This window comes from Heptranchias perlo, chromosome 10, assembly GCF_035084215.1.
Source record: "Heptranchias perlo isolate sHepPer1 chromosome 10, sHepPer1.hap1, whole genome shotgun sequence".
NCBI lineage: Eukaryota > Metazoa > Chordata > Chondrichthyes > Hexanchiformes > Hexanchidae > Heptranchias > Heptranchias perlo.
Window position 1 is genome coordinate 47,760,015 of NC_090334.1, and position 21,748 is coordinate 47,781,762.

Below are 21,748 nucleotides of genomic sequence, written 5' to 3' on the forward strand. Positions count from 1 at the left end.
CTTGAGGATAGCTAGAAAATAAATTGAACATTGTTTCCTGGAATGTGAAATGAATAAATAACCCCATTAAAAGAAAGAAGATTTTAGATCCTTCCAAGTGACTCATATATAATTTTGCACTTTCAAAAGGAAAGACACAACCAGATAAAGGAGGTAGTAGCTTAGGACATATCTGGGCAAAGGTGGATAAATTTTATAGGTAGCTGTCAATATCAGCGAATTAGCTCTGGATATTATGACCTGCTGGTGAATGTATCTACACCTATTGTTTCAGGTGGCAACCTTTTCTAAATATTAGGATTGTGGGTGATTTTATTTGGACTCATGCATAACTAAAAAATTCATCTTGAAGTGCATTTTTGTCTTGGTACTTTTTTCTTCCTCCTTTTCCTCTCCTCTTCATTGGTGTTTGGCTCGGTGAGTGATGGTCACCCTCTGGTACGTTGCCCAACTGGCTATTCTTGACATGTCAGCCTTGACATTGAGTGCTTTTGGGCTGTTCATCTATGGAATCCATCATTTCAGCAGGATTGCTTGATAGTGATTAGTAGTGCACTTTTCCCCCTTCTAAGGCCAGATGTAGCCGTCTCACTACAAACTGATGCCTCAGTTCAGTTGACTCAGCACAGCCTGGGGATCTTGAACTGACAGCGATACCTTAGTTTAATGTTTCATCTGAAAAACAACATATTCAGCAATAAAGCATTCCCTTAGTATAAGCACTGAAGTGTCAGCCTAGATTATGTGCCCAAATCCTGGAATGAGGCTTGAATCCACAACCTTCTGACCCAGGTGTGAGTGCTACCATCTAGTCAAGCTGACACCATGGCAAATCGTAGTGTTCCAACTGAGATTCGCTAACTTCCAGTATGATTCATTTACAGTTAAACAGGGAAAAAAAGCACCAATGGTGACATTCTAAATAAGTAAATATACTTTGTGTATTTACTCTTTATTGATTTTTCATAGAATCAATAATGCCATGCAAACCTAAATATAGGTTAATGCTCTCCCAAAGGCATTTGAGTCAAAGCTGCAATGCACATAAATCAATGCTGCTAAAGGGATTAATATTGTCCATCAGTAGTATTGTGCCATGTTATGAAACCTCACCAATGGAGACTTTGGAGTCAATTTTAAGCCTATGTGCCCAGTGGAAACCGAGTGGGTGGGCAGTTAGAAATGAGCAGGTTACTTACCGCTCTGAACTCAACCCTTTTGCGCCATTTCCAATTTGAACCTGCAGGATTCTGCAGGTGGTTGAGGTGCCTGCCTGAAGCAGACGGGAGCCACATGACTATATGCATGTAGGGGTCCGATTACATCAATAAGATTCCAATTGCATTTTAACTGGGGCCTGAGCAGGGAAGCCACCTGTGACTTTCCTGCCAGGCTGAAGTAGGTCGGCAGCTGGTGGGAAGGATGAAGAGGCCCTCCCGAGGTAAGTATAAAGCAAGGGAGCTCTTCCAGGCCCCACAAGAAAAGTTGTGGCCTCCCCTGCCCCAGACTCCCCCTGACCCCACGAGACCCTCCCAACACCCCCTCCCCTCTACTTATCTGCAAGCTAATTAATCTAACTGATTTGTGGCAACTGATTAACCAAACGTTATCGTGGCACCTCATTAACCAAACTAATCTTTTCCTGTCCACAGCTGCTTTGCGCCTCTTTCAGCCCATTCTGGGCAGAAATTGGACCAACAACATTTAAATGAGGCCCGGGACTTAAAAATAACCCGGGCCTGAAACTTAGGCCAGCAAGTATGTTTAACACTCGCCCACCCCGCCGGTCCGAAACCTGTTAAAATTGACCGCTTTGTTTTTTGTACGGAAGTATTGAGAACACTTAAAAATCGGAGTTAATATGGTACTAGAGAAAAGTGCGACACCATGGCAAAAGACCAAGTTATGAAATGTCGTTATTGTCACTGATCACTGCATCCTGTTTCTGATCCATTACTGTGTCCTGTTCCTGTTTTTTTTTGTCCTTTTAGCCTGCAGTAAAATGTCATGTTTGCTGCGCATTGATGTTACTCCAGGGTAATCTCCATAGAAGCTAAAAGATGCTAATTTTCTCAAGAAAGTACACGTTTCCTTTTCATGAAATGATGCTTTTCTAGCACACTACTAGTTCTTCATTGAGTATTAATCAATTCATTTTTCCCTTTGAGAGTATGAGGCCCCTTGTTTACATCTCAAAGCCTTGTGCCTCTTGCAGCCGTATAGGCATCCCTCTCTAAACTAAAGAGTTGTGGGACTTTAGATTACCTCCCATTATTCCCTCTAACTCAGTACCAAAGTAGATGTAATGATTGTTCACTCATCTATTTCTATTGTATATTCGATTGTAATAGTTGGTACATACTTTAAATAAACTGCACTTGTGGCACTGCTGGCACTCTCGAATTTGGACGCAAACAGAGAATCTTTAAAAGATACTTTTATATTTGGCATGTCTGTAGTTTGAGTTGCGGGAGAGTGACATTTGTTTGTTGGCCCCATGCATTTACAGTGCTAAAACCAACCCCTTATCTTGACAGCAAAACTGTAGACCTGTAACTCAAGTTTTTTGCGCTTACCAAGATGAAGGATTTTAGTGTTCGTGAATGGATCGCTTCCCATTTTAGGGACCTTCCAGGTCAGGTATAGCATGGCCAAATGCAGAGTAAAGCACCCTCTTCTACCCCAACAACATACCTCAGCCCCAGCCCCAGCCCCAGAATATCAACCCCCCCCCACCTGTTGCACCAGTGTGTCGTTATCTTTCAGTTTCCCACACTAGTCATCCTGTGGCCTCTGTGTGAGATTGCAGTTAGTGCCGAATTAGAGACAGCTTTGTGCTGTAGGGCTGATGCCCACTAGCAACTGGATTAAGGTTGCCCAGCCTCATTTCATGTAGTACCATTACACTCAGAAGATTTTTATCTCATCAGTCTGGCCTGGCTTTGAATACAGGTCCTAAAGTCGAAAGGCCTGTTTCGAGTACACTGTGCCACCCATTTCCCCTACTGTTAAATTGCACCAGGATCTGTATTAGTAGCAATGGCTCCTAGAAATATATAGAAGTTAGAACACGGATACAGGCTATTTGGCCCAACCAGTCCATGTCAGCATTTACCGTCTACACGAGCAAATAGTTTTAATCACATTTACCCACCATGTCTCCATATCCCTTCAACTCCATTTCCTTCATCCACCTATGCAATCTAATCTTGAATGTTGACATAGTCTCTGCCTTAGCCACTAAACCTGGAAGTGAATTCCACAGCCTCATAACTGTCTGCATGGATTTTGCATGACTGTACCCTGATTGCTAGGATTTGCTCAGGTCAGTGGCCAGGAACACCCACCAGCCTTATTGAGTCCTGACAAGTTTACTTTTGGGTTGCAGTTGGCTGCATGAGGCCCATTTCTCATAGCTTATGATGCCATCACAATAAAGGATCCAGGCTTGTTTATATCATTGAGTACAATTGATGGAGGAAGATTGGCTGTACTGCTACATGTAAAAACACTGCGAGCCTGACCAGCCTTAAACTAGTAAATTAATCTAATTTAGATTGACCCATGGTACTGGGTTTCACGCTGGCATCTAAATGCATTTTTAGGTTTTTGTTAATAAAAGTGTAGCTGTTTGCAAATGTGTGGTTTTCCTGCCATCAGCTGCAAGTGTAAAGATTTTCCTGGGCCTTGTGAGTTGCAGTTGATTCTCTGTTTAAAAGTAAATGTGTGAAACCAGATTCCCACACTTTCAGCAGTGAGAATTGCAGCTCAGCTTCCGACAGGAGCAGAGGAACTGCATAAAACAAACAAAGGGACAAAAGGCCACAGGGTAATGAGTCTCACTGGATGTTTTACTAGGTTAAAGGCGCCATATAAATGCAAGTTGTTGTTGTTGTTTGTTATTGTTGTTGTGATCACCATTTCCCCCAGGAGTTCTTAGCAAATGTTAAAGCACCTTAAATATGATGGAGGTACAAATGACTGAAATCCTTAAAGTGAACCTTGCTCCCATTATAGTGAGTCTTACTTGCTTAACATTAAAACTCTCAATGGTACTGTATCAACAGCAGAAATTAATTAAGTTTTTCTTTGCAAATATGTTGAACATAATGACATCTTCCTTATCTCCCTCCTTCCATTTTGCATCTGCTATTTGCTTCAGGGAGAACTCACTCAATGTGCACTAACATGAACATCCTTTTCTGATCTAAGGAGATCTTATACCAATCTATTTTCTTCTGTTAAAATGTAATTGTATGAATCCACTTGTTTTAAGTGAAGCACAAGATTGATAGCACTGTCTCTCTGTAATTGCAAAATGTTGGTGTGAATAGAATTGGATATTAGCTGTGATAAATGTGAATGACATTTCAGTGTTGTATACAAATCGAGGGCAGTCGTAAACTAGAATTGCAGTAAATGCTTAGTGGATGTTGGTGTTACTTGTCAGATTACTGTATAGAAAATAAATATATAGTGGGAGATGGGAAAGTAAGAGATGGATTGTGTAGTAAATCACTGATAGCCACATGGTCCTTCTGACTTGGTTGTGTTCTTTACTGATTTTCTGTGGGTTATCCCTAGCTTCATGAAGCCTGCCGCAAGACCCCAGTGTAATAGATTTCTACCCCTGCAGAGCACTGCTTCCTGTGAATTTAATTTTACCCTTTACAAATTGAGTAGAGTAGCCTAGTGAACTCTCGTTCCCAGTATTATTTATTTGATATTGTCTCTGTTCCTGTAAATATTTTGTGTATGAGTTGATTACTGAATGCACCAAATATGGACTTCTTAATTTTTAGCCAACCTGAGGCTTCTAACACTAATCAGAAAATCTAAATTCATTCCCTTATTTTATTTGGAGAATGAAGAACTGAATGGCTATTCGAACAGATTCAGCATAGACATTTTATTTAAAAAACAAAAACATAGATTTATCCTCACTCAGAGTCGAAATATTGCTGGATTACTAAATTATTTTTTGAAGAAAGGGCAGTCTGATAAATTCTGTTTGAACCTTTTGTGCAGATTACAAGGTGGTCCACTATCATTGGCACAATTGTGATTTATCAGAGGGGGCAGCTGCTCCCACAGACATAAAAATACAATCCCAACCCCCATTAACAGCTGGCTTGCTGGAAAGGAGAATAACAAAAAGGGAATAAGAAGCCAGGTGGAAGTGGTATTATTCGAAAAAGGCTTGGCTGTTCCTTAAATCTATTGTTTTATTCATATAGATCGGATCGTATCCCTGGTGAAAGTGCCTTTTTACTCTTTTTTTTCAGGGTAGCATAACAGATATAGGAATAATGTGCTACAGTTTATGTTTACACAACCCCTTAAAGTTTATATTTAGAATAAGGCTAATAAAGCCAAAAACTATTCAATAGTAAATTCACTTAATTTAAACTGAGCTTTTTTTCTGTAGTTTCTTGATGTAAATTCCCAATTTTCTTCCCTTTTCTATTAGACACTCCTGAAGGTGCTAATCTTCATGCTAGGTGTGGTTCCATATATTCTGGCAGCCCTTTGGTATTTCAGTAAACTGTCAGTTCTTCATGTGTGAGCTATTTGACTATGGGATTGCATATCACACTTTATTCTTGTCTGTGTATAGATGCATTTTGCAGTCAGTCACTGGCTAGCAGTCAGGAGCAGGAACCCTTGTATGACTTTTCCCTCCCTTGTCTGGGGTGCTGAGGCTAGTGTAGCACCCCACAGTTCCTTCAACTGAGATCGGCAATCGTGGTGCATTTAGCCACTGAGTAATTTGTGAAGCTATACTTTGATATTTTTTACTAGGAGTAAAATTTACTCTGTGCAAAAATTGTTAGCTCAAACTCCTGTAGCTGTTCTCAAATAGGACCGAAAAATCCTGTTTTGCTAAATTTCTGCATGACTCTACTCAACCAGTCCCTCTCTGGCCTATGGAGTAATCTTGTTGAGTTTATTTAGAAATGTTGTTAGTGAAATTGCTTCCTGTTGAAGTAGGAGCCATCTGTCACTGTGCAGCTGCTCGTGTTTCAGACCCACGTTTTGGTGATCCAGCCACTGAGTGAATACATTACGTAGTGAATACACAGAATTACACACTGCAAAGCCCAGGAGATTGTCTGATTTTGCCCAACAATAGATATTCCTTTTCATTAAAACAAAAATACACAGTAGGAGTGTTTACCCCTTTTTGGAAGGCAGGGCGTACTGCTGAAGTATTTTCTTTTCCTTGGTCATGCAACATCTGCTGCCGTCTCTGAGAAGATTGGATCAGTGATTTGATGTCATGGGTTGTGTCCTGTTGGTTGACCTTGTTAGCGGTCTGTAACCTAGATTAAAAGCCTAGGCTATGCTTTACTGAACTGCTAAAATGCATTAAGGAAGTCCTAATACTCTATTATACAGCACATTGGAGCTAAGATGTTGTATTCATTGCATGATACAGAGATGTTATATAATATTGTGTCTCCAATGAAATCACAATTTACAGATCTGAAAGTAAACTAGCCTTGTCTAATGACAGAGTGATCCAGTGATTTTCTTTCTTTTCAAATACAGCTCATGGAGCTGAACCAGGTGATTATTCAGTAACCAAAATATTCTAGCGATTACCAGAACGGTTGTATTCATATACCATAAATCATCATAAGATGATACAGCTTTCTGGTTCAATGCATGTTTAGTATCTTACACAGTTGACGTGATTCTGAACAAACTCCAGCTTATTCATTACTTCGTCGGGTTCCTGTTGTCTCCGTAACCCAGCTGCACGTGTTGCGTTTTAAAGGAGCTTAAATGCCAGTGAATGGGCATCAGCTTGCCCTTGCCACAGTAATATGGCAAGTTTACTGTGTCTGGTCAAATTATTAGTATCAAGCTATTTTTATTCTTTAGCAAAGTTGATTGTTGGTTTTAACTTTTTAAAAAGAAAATACAGCAATTGAAATAATATTAGGTTCTCTGAGACTAGTTGGAAATTGGTTCCATGTGTGCCTATGTAATTTACATTTTACCTTCAACACAGTATGGTGCATTTATATTTTATTTAGCAATAACTTTGCATAACTCTTGCACAGTAATCAGCAGTGATTTCTAGGGTGGTTCTTCCAGGGTTTCATCCCAACCATGTGGTGGAGGGTAACTGCTCTGAGAAAGATCAAAGGTCGTTTCCTTAGCAGTTCATTGTCAAGCGGTAACTTCATTACAACTCCTTCTTGCTGTGTAGTAAGCTTGTTCAGCACATACTGTTGTAAATCAAATTTAGAAAGTTAAACATCTGTCATTGCAGTCTGGATTCACTGACAGCTGAGTAGTAATTTGTTCCATATTGCAGTGAATGTTCAAAGAAAATATTTATTTCACTGAAATACCATTTAAGATGATCAATACACATTAACCTGGATTAATGAATGAAACTCTCAGTGCACGTTGTCTTTGCAAACAAATGCTAACTAGATTATTCCACCAGTCCTTAAGTGCTGGAGTAGAGCATTAAGAAATTAGCATTGTTTCCTAACTTGAAACCAAAACGCTGTCTTTTTAACAGCAACACCACATTCTGTCCAGAAAGAGATGATCTAGAGTGAATGCAGTCTTGAGCCTTCCTGGTTACTTGCATCCAGATTTCTATGAGGCAGCAATCAACATTTAATTACTGGCTATTTCATATAATAAGACCATAAGAGATAGGAGGAGGAGTAGGCCATTAAGCCCTTTGAGCCTGCTCTGCCATTTAATGAGATTATGGCTGATCTGATTTTTACCTCAACTCCACTTTCCTGCCCTTTCCCCATATCCTTTGACTCCCTTGCTGATCAAAAATTTGTCTAACTCAGCCTTGAATGTATTCAATGACTCAGCCTCCACAGCTTTTTGGGGTAAAGAATTCCAAAGATTCACGACCCTCTGGGAGAAGAAATTCCTCCTCATTTCCGTCTTAAACGGGCGACCCCTAATTCTGAGACTATGCCCCCTAGTTTTAGATTTCCCCCATGAGGGGTAACATCCTCTCAGCATCTACCCTATCGAGTCCCCTCAGAATCTTGTATGTTTCAATAAGATCTCCTCTCATTCTCCTAAACTCCAATGAGTATAGACCCAACCTGTTCAATCTTTCCTCATAAGACAACCCTTCCATACCCGGAATCTACCTGGTGAACTTTCTCTGAACTGCCTTAGTGCAAGTATATCCTTCCTTAAACAAGGGCACCAGAACTGTACGCAGTACTCCAAGTGTGGTCTCACCAACCCTGTACAGTTGTAGCATGACTTCCCTGCTTTTATTGTCCATCTCCCTAGAAATAAAGGCCAAAATTCTTTTGTCTCCCGGATTACCTGCTGCACCTGTATGTTGACTTTTTGTGTTTCATGTACGAGGACACCCAGATCCCTCTGTACTGCAGCATTTTGCAGTATTTCTCCATTCAAATAATATTTTGCTTTTTTATTTTTCCTCTCAAAGTGGATGACTTCACATTTTCCCACATTATATTCCATCTGCCAAATTTTTGCCCAGGCATTGTTCTCTGACTATATATGCTATGCGTTTTTAGAATCCCTTCACTCACTTGACGAAGGAGGAAAGCTCTGAAAGCTTGTGATTTAAAATAAAACTGTTGGACTATAACCTGGTGTTGTGCAAGTCCTTACATTTGTTTTAACTGTGACCGGCTTAAATGTACAGGTAGTACTTTTTTTTAAATGTGCGTTGCCCCCTATTGCAAAGTGGTGCCATTTATTAGCTTTCAAACCTTAAGAGATCTGCTCATAAAGTGACCAACAGAAGACGCTGTCCTAGATGAAGAACCCAAAAGTTTTGAGAACATTTGCAAAAAAGTGAGTGTTGCCATGGTTATTTCTCCCTCTTTTAAATTTGGGTTTAAAAGTGTGAAAACATTTGATACCTTCCTTCCTTAAGAAAACCCCATGGCAGCAATTTTCTCTCGTTGCTGATGGCAATTGGCTCTGGAGATAGACATCAACCCCCCCCCACCCCCCAACGTGGATGGCTTTGATGCCTCCAAAGGAATATGTGCTATGTCATCTGTGCTGCCAAAATGCTACCTGTGGTGCACTTGTCTTTGAAGATAACTTTGTATGATAAACTTCAATATCCGAGAAGTAGGGTAGGGTGTGGAGGTGTCAAATCTGCACCCCACTACTTTTGTGGCATTCTCAGATCTATACTTAATAAGTATTTGTAATTGTTTTCCCTTTTTAATTCATCATTTTAACACCTTTCATTTCTATAATGTTTTTCAGGTACATTTTGAACAATTTAAAGAGGCATTAATCTTTATCTTGTCAACTACCATTGAAGGGAATTTCTCAGGAGATGACAGTTATCAAGAACTGGGTAGGTGGAAAAAAAGAGACGACAATTTTAGAGTCATAAGGTACATCTTAGTAAGACACATGCACTCTGTTCCAAGCTTATAGATTTTCATATGCAATGTGATCATGGATTGAAACCTCCCAAGTGATTGATTTAAATGCAGTTTTTAAAGTCTGTTACCTCCCACAAGGCCAGATATTAGAAAGCTCAAAAACAGAATACATTTTTTGTGGGACTATTAGCCTTTCAGTTGTATACTGCAATGGCAGACAATGATCCCTGTTCTGTGTGCAAGCAAGTGATTTTTACCCCCAGGGCATAATTTAACAAAGTATATTTTTCTGAAATAGTTGCCACAGGGTCTACACTTGGCTTGTATGAAGGAACTCTCAGCCTGCACTATAGCACTTGGATAACTTATGATCACACCCTGATAACACACGAGTCTCTGGTTAATATAGATGACTCCTTCACTATAAGCAGGTGTTTGTGCTGAAGACTGAGGGAACTGGTGCTCAAGCTATAGGAGTGAGCAGCAGTGTTACTGTGCTCCAGTCACAATCTGATCCAGCTTGTAATTGCAAATGTACATTCTACCAAACTGGCAAGAAATCTAGACTTACCGAATCATTCGATTTGCAGCACAGAAGGAGACCATTTGATCCATTGTGCCTGTGTCAATGCTAGAGATATCTACTGCCTTTTCAGTACTTATCCAATTCCATTTTAAATGATGTTATAAGCACTGCTTGAATAGCCACTCATGGTAAAGCATTACATGTCCTAATGTCCCTCTTCTAAGTTCCCCCTTCCAGTGATAATTTTCAGTCTCTAGCTCTCAGTTACCGATCTCTTTATTTCTCCTTCAAAGCCATTCTAATTTTGAGAATGTCTGTAAAGTCCCCCTTAACCTAGTTTGTTCCAGGGAGAAAAGTCCTAATTTTTCAAGCCTTTCTTCGTAACCTCCTTCTAGCTATAAAATTTGTGAATCTTGGCTGTATCTTTTCCACGGGCTCAATTTTAAAATGGAAGTGCCGGTACGTTGGGAGCAGGGAGACTATGAAAATTGGGAAAATGAGGAGCAGGAAATGAACCTGGCTCCAACACACTGACTTCCGTGTCACTCAAAGACGCATCTGGGTGCACACGCGTTCCCGAACCCGGAAGTCCCGCCGGCAATTAAAGCCGGCGGGACGCTATTTAAAGAAACAAATAAGGTACTTTATTTCTTACATATTAGGTAGTTAAAACGATTTTCAACGTACCTGGCCAGCTTTCCCACGGCTTCCGATTCACGCCTGGTAAAACCAGGCTGGATCAGGCAAGAATAAAGTAAATAAATGAAATAAAATAACATTTCACAACATAAAAAAATAAATAAACCTACCTTTAGAAATGATGTCACCTACACCACCACCCCTCCCCAATCTCTCTTGCAGTGCCGGGTGACCACTCTCTCTCTTTCTCCACCCCCCCCCCCCCCCCCACACACACACTGTTACAGCGCTGGGTGATCTCTTTCTCTTTCTCTTTCTCTCTCCCTCTCTCTCTCCACCCCCCTGCCGGCGCGAAACCTGGAAACAAGATTAATGAGCATCAATTACCTCGCAATCGCGTGGGGAAAGGTAAGTTTTTACCTTTTGCGTTTGCCGCAGGTCAATTGAACACCCTGCCCCCTCCCCCGCCCCACAGCTGCCATCCCGCCACCTTTTTAAAATTGAGCCCATGACTCTTAATATTCATCCTATAATGGGGTGCCCAGAACTGCATGCAATACTCCCAAGTGTGGCTTCCTCAATTGCAAAATCACTTCCTTGCTTTTATATTCAGTGCCTCAAGTATAAAACTGGGAATCATATTTTCTTTTTCAGGGTCTTTTCTACCTGTACTCCCATCTTTTTAAAGATGTATATCTGTTACTGCCTTTCACTGTTCTTTTCCCCAAAATGTACTACTTTATATTTCTCAGTATTGAACTGCTTGTGCCATCTATCTGCCCAATCTGTTATCCTGTCTATGTCCCCCTTCATTGTTCCTCACAGATTACAATGCCCCTTAATTTGTTATCATCAACAAAATCTGATCTCATTCATCTTGTCTCTATGTCCAAATCTTTGCTTTCTGTTCCCTAGCTAGAGTGCTATCCATTTGGCTGCCTTCCTTTTGGTATCACATTTCTAGGTTTTCTTGATGGTCCAGAATTTGCTGTCAAAATAACGTTGAGGCTACAGGCGCTTGCTGTTATTTATGCGCAAATGGTACAGCAACTTCAGGCGAGGGGCAGATGCGCGGTTAAATGCGAATATCCAAAAGTTGCTGTCCGCGTTGCACCACTCCGCCATTAGCTTTGTGAAAATAGCATTTCGCTGTCTACCTCACCATTGACATGCATTGAATGGTGTGAAGTTGCTGTATTTGTGTGGTAGATACGAATCAAACCCGCCGCTGATATTTAGTGTTAGTAATTAGTAGTGTAAGTACCCTTTTAACAATGTGGTAAGTGTTATTGACTGCCAATCAACGTCTCTAGCACTGAAAATGAACTATTACAAGTGTGGAGTCTTATTCCTTCAGGTTCTGAATTTTTCAGGGAGATTTTAAAAACGTCAAATTTTAAATATGAAATTTTTTTTAATTTTCCTTTCTGTCTCTTTTTACTCTCTCTCTTAATCCAATCTTTTTTTCGCTCTCTTTTGTTTCTCTTTCTGTACTTGATTTGACATTGCATTCACCCCCTTTAATTCACCCTCTGTCTCAGTCCTTCTGCTGTTTATTTCCCAATCCTTAAATCTTATTGGTTAAGGAGATACCCTGTTCACTCAGGTCCCCGATTCCCTTGCTGTACCGTTACCAGCTCGCACTTTCAACAACTTTGTGGGCAAACATTTTTTGAGCTGAAGGGTGCAGGGGCAAGTCTGACTAACGGCAGATACCATTAGCGGGTCTGCTACAGCAAAATCTGCCCCAATGAGTCTTTGATGTGGCAGTTTATCAAATGCCTCTGGAAGTCTATGTATACAACCTCCACTGCACTCCCTTCATCTATACACTCTGACTTCTTCAAAAGATTCAATTCAATTAGTCAAGCACAACTACACCTTGACAAAACCATGCTGACTGTCCCTGGTTAGCCCATGCCTTTCTAAGCATTCATGAACTATGGATTCTAGAAGTTCATCCACAACCAAAATAAGACTAATTGGCCTGTACTTTCTTGGCTTATTCCTTTCCCTTTTCATTAACAGTGTAATATTTTCCACTTTCCAATCCTTTTACACTATTCCTGTTTCTAAAGATTTTTCGAAAATTATGGTTAGTGCCTCCACTATCTCCTTCCAAACTTCCCTCTCTATTCCATGATGCATACCATCTGGACCAGATGACTTTTCTACATTTAGTACCATTCACTTTTAATAGATTCCTTTGAATATTTATCAATAGCAGTGACTTTTATCTTCCACTGGAAATGCTAACGACAAAAACTTGTTTCTATTTCCACGATTCCTGCACTTTCAAGTACAAGATGGCCCTCTTCATCTTGAGAGTTTCCGCATCTCCTTTGACTGTTGTTTTACTTATATGCTAATAAAAGCTCTTGTCATTTCCCTTTACATTAACCACCATTTTTTTCATACTCCCATTTAGCCTTCCTAATCTTTCTTTGTTTACTTTTCATATTATATGCGTTTGCACATTTTTCTTCTGTATTTGTAGGCAAATTACAGAAAGATGCAAGAACTATAAGAGTAGTGACGATGGGGAACTTCAATTATACTAACATAGACTTGGATAGTAACCGTGTAAAGGGCAAAGAGGGGGAGGAATTCATGAAATGTGTACAAGAGAACTTTCTTGATCAATGTGTTTCCAGCCCAACGAGGAAAGAAGCAGTGCTGGACTTAGTTCTGGGGAATGAAGTGGGGCAAGTGGGGGAGCATTTAGGGAACAGTGATCATAATATCATCAGGCTTAGAATAGATATGGAAAAGGACAAGGAACAATCAAGTGTAACAATACTTAACTGGAGGAGGGCTAATTTTAATGAGTTGATAAGGGATCTGGCCCAGCTGGAATGGAATCAAAAATTGGTAGGCAAAATAGTAATTGAACAATGAGAGGCCTTCAAAGAACAGATGGTTCAGGTACAGAGTAGACACATTCCCATGAGGGGGAAAGGAAGGGCATCCAAAGCTAGAGCTCCCTGGATGACTAAAGGTATAAAAATGAAAATGAAACAGAAAGAGGAGGCTTATGCCAAATGTAAGGTTCATAATACAATCGAGAACCAAGCTGAATGCAGAAAGTACAAAGGAAATCTAAAAAAAGGAATAAATTGGGCAAAGAGAGAGTATGAGAATAGATTAGCGACTAACATAAAAGGGAACCCAAACGCCTTTTATAAACATATAAATAGTAAAAGGGTAGTCAGAGGAGGGGTGGCGCTGATCAGGGACCAAAAAGGAGATTGTCTTGTGGAGGCAGAGGGCATGGCTATGGTACTAAATGAGTACTTTGCATCTGTCTTCATTAGAGAAGTGGATGCTGCCAATATCGCAGTAAAAGAGGAGGTAGTAGCGATATTGGATAGGATAAAAATAAATAAAGAGGAGATACTTAAAAGGTTGGCAATACTCAAAGTAGAAAAGTAACCCGGTCAGATGGGATGCATCCTAGGTTACTAAGGGAAGTAAGGCTGTAAATTGCGGAGGCTCTGGCCACAATCTTCCAATCCCCCTTAGCTATGGGAGTGGTGCCAGAGGACTGCATTTGTTATGCCCTTGTTCAACAAAAGGGAGAGGGATAAACCTGGCAACTACAGGCCAGTCAGCCTAAGGTCTGGTGGGAAAACTTTTGGAGACAATAATCTGGGACTAAATTAATTGACACTTGGAAAAGTATGGGCTAATAAATGAAAGTCAGCATGGATTTGTTAAAGGCAAATCATGTTTGACTAACTTGATTGAGTTCTTTGATGATGTAAGAGAGGGTTGATGAGGGTATGCAGTTGATGTGTATATGGACTTTCAAAAGGCATTTGATAAAGTACCACATAATAGACTTGTTAGCAGAATTAAAGCCCATGGTATTAAAGGGACAGTGACAGCCTGGATACTAAATTGGCTAAGGGATAGGAAGCAGAGAGTATTAGTGAACGGTTGTTTTTCAGACTGCTGGGAAATTTACAATGCTGTTCCTCAAGTCATATTAGGACCACTGCTCTTTTTAATATATTTTAATGACCTGGACTTCGATATACAGAGCATATTTTAAAAGATGATATGAAACTCGGAAATGTAGTAAACAACGAGGATAGCTACAGATTTCAGGAGGATGTAGAGTGGTGAAATGGGCAGACATGTGGCAGATGACATTTAACGCAGGGCAGTGTGAAGTGATATGTTTTGGTAGGAAGAATGAGAGGGACAATATAAACAAAATGGTACCATTTTAAAGGGGGTGCAGGAACAGAGAGACCTGGGGGTATATGTACACAAATCTTTGAAGGTGGCAGGCCAAGTTGAGACGGCTGTTTAAAAAAGCATATGGGATCCTTGGCTTTATAAATAGAGGCATAGAGTACAAAAGCAAGGAAGTTGTGCTAAACCTTTATAAAACACTGGTTAGGTCTCAGCTGGAGTATTGTGTGCAATTCTGGGCACCACACGTTAGGAAGAATGTCAAGGTCATAGAGAGGGCACAGAAGAGATTTACTGGAATAGTACCAGGGATGAGGGACTTCAGTTATGCAGAGAGACTGGAGAAGTTGGGGCTGTTCTCCTTAGAGCAGAGAAGGTTAAGAGGAGATTTGATAGAGGTGTTCAAGATCATGAACGGTTTTCATAGAGTAAATAAGGAGACACGGTTTCCAGGGGCAGAAGGGTGGGTAACCAAAAGACACAGATTTAAGGTGATTGACAAAAGAACCAGAGGTGACATGAGGGGGAAAAAATTTACGCAGCGAGTAGTTGTCATCTGAAAGGGTGGTGGAAGCAGATTCAATGGTAACTTTCAAAAGGGAATTGGATAAATACTGGAAGGGAAAAAATTTGCAGAGATATGAGGAAAGAGCAACAAAGTGGGACTCATTGGATAACTCTACCAAAGAGCCGGCACAGGCAAGTTGAGCTGAATGGCCTCCTTCTGTGCTGTATCATTCTTTGATTCTATGATTCTTTTATCCCCCTTTATTTATCATATGTCTCTTTTTTTTAACCAGCCTCCATCTCTATCCATAAAACCTCAGCCTTTGACGGCCCTCTTCACATCTAGTCAGACTGTAGCTCATTCATTTCGTATTTAAATATTTCCCATTGCTGATCCATTCTTCAATAATTGATAGAGTTTGGAGATAGTCTGAAGACTTGTCAACCTGGAATTTATTCTCATTATTAGGCCTGATAAATTCTGGCTTCTACAAAATCTAATGTAACATACTCAATGTAAGTTGCACGATATCTATGATGGGGGTGAGGGTGGGGCTAGAGAGAGATAATTTTGTATCACTGCTTGCTTTATTCTTTGTAGCTGAGAACTGTGTATGTCTATTTGGTTTGTTTGCATTTTTCCTACACTGGGCTCTCTGGATAATCTCCCAGCTGAGAAGATGCTCAGCTCCTTTAGACCCTGATAGAAGATGCATGAGTATGTCTCAGGTGACTTGATTTCCCTTATCCTTTCCCCTGCCTCCCCAATAGCCTCAACTCAGCACCTTCCCCTATTGACATGACTGAGATCATTACCTCATTATTTTGGGGCACAACATGTTGGTTCTACCAAATACCATGGTTTTACTTCATTTGTTTCTTTAAAAATCTTGGTCTGTCTGCATGTCACTGTATTAAAAAAACACTGTTTCTAACCTCTCACTGGCTGAGACCTGACTGAATGCAATTCCTCTGTGCAAGAACAACTTGACTGAGGTGTGTTGATAGGTAATGTCTGGTAATTAAACAATAATTTGTGGAAATACTCATTAAAACGTGTAACACATTTGTGTTTATAATACCCAGTTCTAGACTTTCTTGCCTTTCTTTTCAAGTGCATTTAATGTACGTTGAAATATAACAAGCTAGATAATTGAGATTAGTTCCCAATAGTTACATGTTTGTTATATCTAACCTATTGGTCCAAGTGAGACACACTAAATAATGTTACACAGGCTGTATGCATTTGATGTACTCTGTAATTCCGCATACCATTGTTCATGTACAGACATGGTGCAGCATATAAGTTTGTAATTTTTCAATAATGTTTTGGATGTCGTATACAGTGGGAGTCGGATAGATCAGAACTGATTTTTGACCAGTTACCAAGGCACACAATTATAATAAGAAGTTTGACTCTGTTCTGTGATTCTATAAGTATACTTTTATAAACTGGCTTTTACTTCCTGAGAAGTAACTATGGAAGTAAAGAGATTTTCCCATGTATAAAATGAACACTAACTTAAAGCATTCTTTATTCATTGTACTAGGCTAATAAGAAATTGCAGCGAGTCTTAACCCAATGGTTATAATTTGTTGACTCCAGTAATCTTGTTGACATAACACTTAGCATTCAGAATAATTAACATTATTTTTAGGCATTCATTAGATAGTTCTCTTGTCGAGGAGTACCTCCATAAGCGAGCCCTCCCTCCCTATACACTGAAGTGTGACCTTGCACCACATTATCTGGTATTGTAGCATTGCCAAAAAGTTGAACAGAGCTCTTGTTACTGTATTTAGCTCACTGGATATAACATGAGCGCTCTTGTAATCTCCTGGAATTTAGATAGAAGAAGAATAAATACTTTCAAACTGTGGATAAGACCATAAGTTACAGAATAAGTTCATTCAAAGTAATGGATAAGCAGAAATGATACAACAACTTGCATTATTTTTACAGAACTTTACCTCACGCTCCCTCTTTGGGTACAAAAACAAAAGATACAACACTTGCTAACTCTACTGATAATACTAAGCATGGACCAGTGTCTATACTATAACTCTTATATGTAGTGTTTGTAATGCTCACAGAGCTCCACGAGACCACACAAGATGCACTACAGTGTAACGAGAGAAAGTGATGAGCTGAGAGATATGACCCATGATTTATCTCTATCTGAGCATGGAGCTGTCATTCAACCCCCCCCGCCACCGCCACCGCCACCGGTAGACATTCTGTGTGCTCTTTTTCTTGCTCTCTCCCAGGATAACTAGGTTAATTGTGTCTATTCACAGGAATTTTCATCTTTCACACTTGTATATGGAACTTAACACATGGAGCCACACACCTTTTTAGTGTACCAGCAAATCGAAGTCATGCAATTTCCCCCCACCTTCCCTGGTGTAGATCAGTATTCAAACCTGGAGCCTTATTGGTCTGTATACTCTGGTCCTGTACCATGTGATGCATTTACTCACTAACCCATTGGAAGGACTATTGGTATCCACAATCAGGACAGGCACAGCAAAGCTAAAGAAAAAAAAATTGTACATAATTAGCCCATAATGTTTGATGTTCTAAAAATATATGAACACATACTCCTGTCCTTCAGTCATTGTGTTGAACTGTTGGTGAGAGGAAGATTGGAAGTTCTGTTCCATTGGTATCATGAATGGGGAGTGCTGCCTATTCTATACCGGCTATTCTATTGACAGGATTATTGGAGAGAAATGTGATGTGACAAAAGGGTTTTTTTTTAACAAAATGTCTGGTCCCTGGGTACCTTGAACTAACAGTTCTGGAACATAAAACACTGTAACCAGAGACAACTGAGAGGCTCAAGTAACTGTATAGATATGTTTTCTCAACTTTTGGGATTGCAATTATTTGATTTTTTTTTGCTGGAATTGAGAAATTTGCCCACTGTGTAGTAGAGGAAACCTAGAATTTTGAACTATCCAGAATTTAATGAGGGCTTTTAATATGAGTAAGAAAGAAAAACACCTGCATTTATATAATGTTTTTCACATCCTCAGGATGTCACAACCAATGAAGTCCTTTTGAAGCGTAGTCACTATTGTAGTGTAGGGATGTAGGGAAACATGGCAGCCAATTTGTACACAGTAAGGTCCCACAAGCAGCAATGCAATTAATGACCAGATTATCTGCTTTAGTGATGTTGGTTGAGGGATAAATGTTGGTCAAGACACTGGGACAACTCGCCTACTCTCTTTCAAATAGTGCCATGGGATCTTTTATATCCACCTGAGAGAGTAGACGGGATCTCGGGTTAACAGTTCATCTAAAAGATAGCACCTCTAACGGTGCGGTACTGAAGAAGCGTCAGCCTAAATTATGTGCTCAAGTCTCTGGAATGGGGCTTGAGCCCACAACATTCTAACTCGGAGGTGAGAGTTGTGCAACTGAGCTGGAATTTATATACTGATAGCCCAAAGTCTGATCTCCAGTTCTTACAATCTGTGAGAAACTATGAATTAATCCTTTTTCTTGTATGGGCTGACAGCAAAGAAGCACAGCAAATAGTAGGTTAGAGGCTGATTGTTCTGGGAGATCAGTGCGGTTGAATTGTAGGGTAGAGTAGATGTTTTAGGTGGGATTACCTGACTGCCACCATCACATGACCAAGATATGCAAACAACCTAATCACAGGAAATGAAAAAGTCCATTTATTTAGGTTAAATATGTGAGGAAGGGGAATATGAGTTCAGAAAGGTGTGCTATGGATATAGATGACTTCTCAAGAGATACCTGATGAGGGGACTATCTCATTCTCCTGAACAAAGAGAATATATGAGGTAACATACAGGCTAATTTGCAAAGCAAAATTATTGAAATGTTTTTTAAAGTAAACATCGATACAAAGACAACCAACACATTTGTATCATGTTTTCAAGATCACCAGGCGGTTATTCTCAGAATTACAATAAATCCCCTTAAACAGCATTCTTGGACATCACAAGATAGATATGAATAAGGAAGACCATCTTAACTTATTCATTCAGAAAGACACTTTAGATCTCCCTCCCCACTAATCGTAACATCTAACTGTTTCTTAACTGATTCCATAGTTTTGCCTCCATTACCCTATCTGGAAATCTGTTTCATGTGTTGATCACTCTTTGTATGAAGAAGAATTGCCTGGCACAGTCCTAAATTTGCCTTTATCCTGTTTGAATCTGTGCCCCTTGCCCCACACTCATGGATTAGCTTGAACTAATGTTTTACCTTTCCTATACTGTTTACCATCTTTCATACTTCTTTAAAGTCACGGATTAGTCGCCTTCTCTCAATGCTGAAAAGTCCAGGATCTCCACTTCTCAAAATGCAGTCCTTTGATGTAAGAGGTCAGTGTTTTGGTTCCTTTCTGAACCACCTCTAGGGCAATCACAGGAGTACTTCGATAGTTCAGCTTGAACCTGCTTTAAACCATAATGTCAGCCCCAAGGGTGGATGTTTCATCACAGGTCCAGCTGAATCCTGCTAACGTGTCTCACTCAATTAGTTGTATCTAAGTATGGATATTATAGGAGAGAGTGAAAGTTGTAGCTTGGAGCAAATTTTTGATCGTGCATTTATCCGGAATTCACTTTTTGTTAATAAGTATCTAATCAATTTTTATAAAAAATATTGGAGGATGTAGAAATGATAAAGGTGCAATGTAGATTCACTAGGGTGCCAGGAAGGCTGAGAAAATATAATTATGATGAGAGATTGAAAAACTAGAGATATATTCATTGGAGCAGAGGAATTTAAGGGAAGATTGAATGAAAGTATTTGAAATTAAGAAGGGATTTGAGAGGGCAACTGTTATATCCACTGCCAAGGGGGCATAAATATAGGATTATCGCTAGAAGCTTGAAGGGGGAGGTTAAAAATATTTATTTTCTGTCCTCATTGATGGCCTTGTAAGGGACAGCCTTGGAACCTGTTCTGAAAATATTGCAGTACTCCTTTTCATTGATATTGTGTTGCTGGCAGAATCAAGTAGGGATCTAGTGTGCTCTATGCAACATCTTGAACAATGGGATACGGTAGTGGGTGCCCCCAAGTATCATGTTATAGCCTTGCATGGCTCAAAGGGGTCCTCATAGGTATTGAGTGGAAAATATAAGGGGGGGCCTGACTCAGTTATTGATTCATGTCATTTGGCGACTGCCAAATTCAGCTTGAGCACAGTCTTTCAGGATCGTTCTGAGAAAAGGAGAAGGACACTTTGGTTTTATTGTCTGTTTTTAATGACTCCAAAAACCCAATATAGGTTACGGTTGTGGCATATATGGCACTTCCAAACAGTCCTCCTTTGTGGTTCAGAACTCCTAAGCACGGTCCAGGAGTAAGCATGTGAGGTGGATTTGTGGCAAAAAGGGAGAAAGGGCTCTGGCGTACACAAACCTGTCACTGATTACTCTAGAAAGGGAGTTATCCTCACAGTGGATACTCCTCTTTGCTAAAGCCCCCTACATGAGGATCTGGATTGATAATTGTTATGGGGTAAGCTGGTAGGTGGCCTGGGACGTGGATGTCTAGAACATCAAGGGAGTTGGTACAAAGCAAGCTTCCCTGTGCAGATGCTTCATGACATGGAAAGCAGATTCCTGTTATAATAGTGGATGAGGAAACTCTTGAGACTTGGTACAACAGCTGCTAGAAAGCATTACCTAGAGCCTGGGTGCAAAAACACATGCCCAGATCCGGTACTCGGTGACAACTATAATTGGGTTCAGGAAAGACAAAATGCTGCTGATGCTCTGGATCTCTAACTAATGGATCCACCGTTCAGTGGCAGATGGTCTATGCTATAGTCAGGAGGAATGAGGACAATGCAGTTACACATCTTCAAATGAGTTGTGTTTCCCATCATGCTGCTTGTAAAAAAAAAATAACTCCAGGTACCTGACATTTACCGAGTGAGGGCTCAAATCTGACGGCCAACTAGTGCCTATTAGCCTGGGAGAGGGAGAGAAAACTGGGGTCTCTTTTTGGGGTTGAGAAGTTTCCAAGCTGACACAGAAGCTCAGAACCAAGTGAACCTTCATGGTAAATTTGGTAATCTGAACCGGATAGGTCCCCTCTATTCTAGGGCACTGTTAATGACTGACTAACTAGCCTAGCTGACTAGTGGAATTTAAATGGATAGATGTCACTGAAGACCAGGAGTTTTCTCACTGGGCTCCAGATAAACCTGTGAGCAAATGTCTCAAAGGTTAGGACAAGCAGCGGGGAAGCTTATCTATACTACTGTATCCTGTACTACTAAGCTTTATGGTAATAGCCGGTTAAACTCTGGGTGTGCTCCTGTGCATTCCTGGGGATTCCAAAGCCTTTGCAAAAACCAATCTGCACCTAAGCTTTCTGAATTGGGTAAGTAAGATGTGTCCTATGGAAAAGAGAGTGTGTACTCCAAATTGGGCAAATAGAAACCCACAAATGGGTGTAAATTTCTTATTAGCTTGAATCGGAGACTCTTAAACG

General features: G+C 40.2%; 1 protein-coding gene across 2 annotated transcripts in view; it reads left to right on the plus strand.

Moving 5' to 3' along the window:
• nin (ninein (GSK3B interacting protein)) overlaps window positions 1-21,748 on the plus strand; it is a 134,243-nt gene that overhangs the window by 20,221 nt on the left and 92,274 nt on the right. For both annotated transcript variants that reach the window (XM_067991638.1, XM_067991639.1), the window contains exon 3: window positions 9,256-9,349. In XM_067991638.1, coding sequence (XP_067847739.1) covers window positions 9,256-9,349 — 94 coding nt within the window. The remainder of the gene's footprint in view (window positions 1-9,255; window positions 9,350-21,748) is intronic.